Source organism: Scylla paramamosain, unplaced genomic scaffold (genome assembly GCF_035594125.1).
Source record: "Scylla paramamosain isolate STU-SP2022 unplaced genomic scaffold, ASM3559412v1 Contig3, whole genome shotgun sequence".
Classification (NCBI taxonomy): domain Eukaryota; kingdom Metazoa; phylum Arthropoda; class Malacostraca; order Decapoda; family Portunidae; genus Scylla; species Scylla paramamosain.
This window is the reverse complement of record NW_026973668.1, coordinates 535001-540000: the sequence shown is the minus strand read 5'-3', so window position 1 is coordinate 540000 and position 5000 is coordinate 535001. Positions and strand designations below refer to the sequence as shown.

The 5000-nt window shown below is 48.5% G+C and overlaps 1 protein-coding gene across 1 annotated transcript in view; it reads right to left on the bottom strand.

Annotated features, from left to right (window-relative positions):
• LOC135096227 (disintegrin and metalloproteinase domain-containing protein adm-2-like) overlaps positions 1-5000 on the bottom strand; it is a 7208-nt gene that overhangs the window by 130 nt on the left and 2078 nt on the right. The window contains exons 5-9 of the mRNA XM_063997593.1: positions 3742-4000; positions 3338-3478; positions 2869-3047; positions 1584-1758; positions 1-875 (exon numbers count right to left, since the gene is read on the bottom strand). The exon at positions 1-875 is cut by the window's left edge and continues 130 nt beyond it. Of these exons, the coding sequence (XP_063853663.1) occupies positions 174-875; positions 1584-1758; positions 2869-3047; positions 3338-3478; positions 3742-4000 (1456 nt within the window). The 3' untranslated portion in view covers positions 1-173. The remainder of the gene's footprint in view (positions 876-1583; positions 1759-2868; positions 3048-3337; positions 3479-3741; positions 4001-5000) is intronic.

Sequence of the window (5000 nt, the reverse complement as noted above, 5' to 3'; positions counted from 1 at the left end):
ACACACACTAGGGGAGGGGGGGACATAAGGAGGGGAGAGGGGGGCCTGAAGGGGGGTGTGGGGCTAGGAGGGAGAGGGGGTCTGAGAGGCTGTGTGGTTATAGGCCTAGGGGGCACTTGGGGGGTAGGCCTGGGTGTCTGTGCGGGGGGAGGCTTGGGGGGAGGGGGGCGGATCTAGCGGGGGTGATTCTGGGGGGAGGCGGAGGGAGGGGGGTGGGGGAGATAAGATAAAGGATTGTCAAAATTTTGCGTTGAAATGCCAAAGTTACCCTTGTTTAAATCTCCCTGTGGGCCAAACGGGGCGTGATGCGGGGGTGCAGACTGGATGGAGGGGTGCAGGAGGGGTGTGGCTACCAGTGGGGTGCCCGGCGCGCTCCCCGGTGCGTGGGAAGGGGGTGAAACTGGGGTAAAGCTCACCCCTTTCACCTCAGATCCCAGAAACTCCAGTCTCCCAACACTGACATCAAAATCCGCGTCCGCTTCGATTCCTGGTGGATTGTGGGGTGTCCGCTGGCCCTCTACCCCCTCCACCCCCTCCACAGCATCCACCGCACCCGCAGCCCCCACCACAGCCCCATTAGCCTGCCCGTTCGTCCGTTTTGGGGCCAATTTTAGACTCGGACACTTGACAACAGGGATGACAGACAGGAATAAACGATTAATTTTGTTCATGCAGGGGCAGCAGGTGTGGTCCAGACAGGTGCCGCAGTAGTAGCAGTGTGTGATGCAGGTGTGGCGCCCCCCCCGCCTCTCCCAGCAGTAGCGGATGTGGTCCCAGAGGAGGAAGACAAGGATAAGAAAGGCGATAACCACAAGTAAGAAGATGATAGCGGAAAGAGGCCATGGTCTGGACACACATCGCTGGGCCACACACATCTGTCGGGCACGTGTGGGACAGAAAGCACCATTAATTTTCCTATAGCGGTCTAAAAATGCTTATTGTTCTGCTCAAAACCCAAAAAAACGGCTCCATTTGTCGTTAAACATTCCCAAAACACTAATTATTCACTAAAACACCCAAAAACACCTAAAATACTCCCCAAAACACCCCAAAACACCCTTTAACACCCCAAAACACCTTAAATACTCCCAAAAAAACAACCTTTAACACCCTTTAACACCCCAAAACACCCCAAAAACACCTTAAATACTCCCAAAAAACACCCCAAAACACCCTTTAACACCCCCAAAACACCCTTTAACATTCCCCAAAACATCCTTTAACACCCCAAAACACCCCAAATACTCCCCAAAACACCCCAAAACTCCCCAAACACTCCCAAAAAACAGTTCCCTTTGAAAAGAATCACCTTTTAATCTCCCAAAATTATTAAGAAAACCCTAATATAAGTTTATCATATCTTAAAACACCCAAAAATACTAAAAAAAACACTAATTTCGCTTAAAACAGCAAAAAAAACCTTTAAAACTCGATATTTTACTAAAAAAAACTAAAAAAATTACTTAACAACACATTTACTTTAAAAAAACACCAAAAAAAACATTAAATTCCCTTTAAACACCCCCACGGCTTCCCATTCTCCCCAAAACACCCATATACACCCCATTCTCCCCCATACCCACCTCCCCATCACCACAGGGGGTCCCATCAGGCACCAGCCACGCACTTTCCGGGTAACTTTTGTTGGCGTGGACAGATCGACAGTCTTCCGAACTTTGCCACTTAGTCCGGTAAAAGTACGGGCCAAGAGAGGCCTTCTCGGGGGTCCGGCAATGAAGACTCCCACACTCGGCATCTCTGGGGGTTCAAAAAAGGGTTTAGGAAGGGTTTTAGAAGGTTTTAAGGGTGTTTAAAGTGTCCGCCATGTTTTTTTATGTGTTTTTGGTCTGCTTTTGATCAATGTGACGGGAAAATGAGGTGTGATATGCGAGTATAAATGGTATTGAGATTTTGTTGGTTTGTTTGAGTTACCGTCTATCTGCTCCGTTTTCTGTGGTGTGTCTATTTTAAGGGGGAACTCAAAACACCGTAAAACACACTCAAAACACCCACAAACACACTCAAAACACACCCAAAACACCCCAAAACACTCAAAACACCCCAAAAACACTCAAAACACCCCAAAACACACCCAAAACACCCCAAAAACACACCAAAAACACCCAAAACACCCCAAAAACACTCAAAACACCCCAAAAACACCCAAAACACCCCAAAAACACATTCAAAACACCCCAAAACACCCAAAACACCCCAAAACACTCAAAACACCCCAAAAACACCCAAAACACCCCAAAAACACCCAAAACACCCCAAAAACACTCCAAAACACCCAAAACACACCCAAAACACCCCAAAAACACACCAAAACACCCCAAAAACACTCAAAACACCCCAAAAAACACTCAAAACACTCAAAACACACCCAAAACACCCAAAACACCCCAAAAACACCCAAAACACCCAAAAAACACTCAAAACACCCCAAAAACACCCAAAACACCCCAAAAACACACCCAAAACACCCCAAAAACACTCAAAACACCCCAAAACACTCAAAACACCCCAAAAACACTCAAAACACCCCAAAAACACCCAAAACACCCCAAAAACACTCAAAACACCCCAAAAACACTCCCAAAACACCCCAAACACACCCAAAACACCCCAAAAACACACCAAAACACTCAAAACACCCCAAAAACACTCAAAACACCCCAAAAACACTCAAAACACCCCAAAAACACCCAAAACACCCCAAACACACTCAAAACACCCCAAAAACACTCAAAACACCCCAAAACCACACCCAAAACACCCAAAAACACACCAAAAAACACCCAAAAAACTCACACACACACACACACACACACACACACACACACAGACACCCCCTCTCTCACTCACCTTTCATCGCAGGCCCGCACTTTCTCCTCCGGCTTATTGATAAAACCACAATTTGCACTCAGGTGACCCAAGCGATTCATTTTTTTCACCCTTTCAGCAGGACAGACTGTCGCTTCCTCACCCCACACCTGCTTACATCTGCTGGCTGGGCTCCCACACTTCCCCTTGTAGCAGTAACCCTGGAGGAGGAGGAGGAGGAGGAGGAGGAGGAGGAGGAGGAGGAGGAGGAGGAGGAGGAGGAGGAGGAGGAGGAGGAGGAGGAGGAGGAGGAGGAGGAGGAGGAGGAGGAGGAGGAGGAGGAGGAGGAGAGGGGGACGAGGGAAAAGAATAATTAGTTTCGTTTCATTTTGTTGGTTTTTCTCTCTCTCTCTCTTTCTTGGGTGTGCTGTTTGTGTTCTCTCTCTCTCTCTCTCTCTCTCTCTCTCTCTCTCTCTCTCTCTCTCTCTCTCTCTCTCTCTCTCTCTCTTACCTGTCCCCATTCACAAGCTGTGCCATCTCTGACGTACGAGTCTTCAACGCAGTCCTCACCCAATCCATTGCAGTATTCTGGCAGGTCACACTCTGAGAGGGCTGGGCGGCAGACAGACAGCGAGGAGAGGGGCTGGCAGGTCTGTAGGAGAGAGGGGGGAGGGGGGTTAGAGAGAGAGAGAGAGAGAGAGTGAGAGAGAGAGAGATTTGTAAAGTGAGTGAGTGTTAAAGAAGATAGAGAGATGGAGAGAGAGAGGTATTACTACTACTACTACTACTACTACTACTACTACTACTACTACTACTACTACTACTTATAAGTCAATCCTTTATTTCTCTCATACCTCCTCCTCCTCCTCCTCCTCCTCCTCCTTCTCCTCGTCCTCCTCCTCCTCCTGTACTAACCTTCACATTGCAACAGGGACCCGTGGCACATGAAGCGTTTCCAACACGTTTACAGGTCTCAGGGTCACAGCAGGGGTTATCACAGTACCTCTTGGGGCCACAGTCACATTCCTCCCCTTCCTCCATCACCCAGTTGCCACAGTTACCTCCCCCGCTCTCCCAAACAGGTAAAACTGAGGGTTCGTTTACAAGACACTCGAGAGACACAGTCGGCAACAGTCGGGTAATGTTTTTTCTGCTGCATTCATTCCAGTCCTTCCTGTTTGTTGGGGGAGAGACAGAGGGTGTGACAGGGTGTGGGAGGGGTGTATGTATGTGTGGGTGTCTGTGGGTGTGTGTGGGTGTGTGTGTAAGGGCGTGGGAGGGCGTGGGAGAGTGAGTGTCTGTGGGAGGGAGGTACTGTGAATTTTTGTATGGTGTGTTTTTGGGTGTTTTTTGTGGGTGTTTTTGGGGATGAGGCAGTGTGGGTTGGTGTGGGTGTGTGTGGGTGTGTGTGTGTGTGTGTGTGTGTGTCAGTGTGTGTGTGTGATACAGCAACAGGGAGAATTTTATCAAGCTGTTTTCATTTCTTTCTATGCATTTCCTCTCAAAATATTTCTTTTAAAACTCACTCTCCCAGGCTCTCCCACACTCTCCCAGGCTCTCCCACACCCACACACACTCTCTTCTACCCTCTCCCTCTCACACTCTCTCAAACAACCGCTCTCACTCCACTAGAACCTTGCCAAAAACCCAAATGAATCAAATTAAACCTAAAAAAAAACGGCTTTCACTCCACCAAACTTTACAAAATTCACTCTCCCAGGCTCTCCCACGCTCTCCCAGGCTACCCACACCCACACACACTCTCTTCTACCCTCTCCCTCTCACACTCTCTCAAACAACCCCTCTCACTCCACTAGAACCTTGCCAAAAACCCAAATGAATCAAATTAAACCCTAGAAAAAATGCAACTTTCACTCCACCAAACTTTACAAAATTCACTCTCCCAGGCTCTCCCACGCTCTCCCAGGCTCTCCACACCCACACACACACTCTTCTACCCTCTCCCTCTCACACTCTCTCAAACAACCCCTCTCACTCCACTAGAACCTTGCCAAAAACCCAAATGAATCAAATAAACCCTAGAAAAAATGCAACTTTCACTCCACCAAACTTCACAAAATTCACTCTCCCAGGCTCTCCCATGCTCTCCCAGGCTCCCCACACCCACACACACTCTCTTCTACCCTCTCCCTCTCACACTCTCTCAAACAACC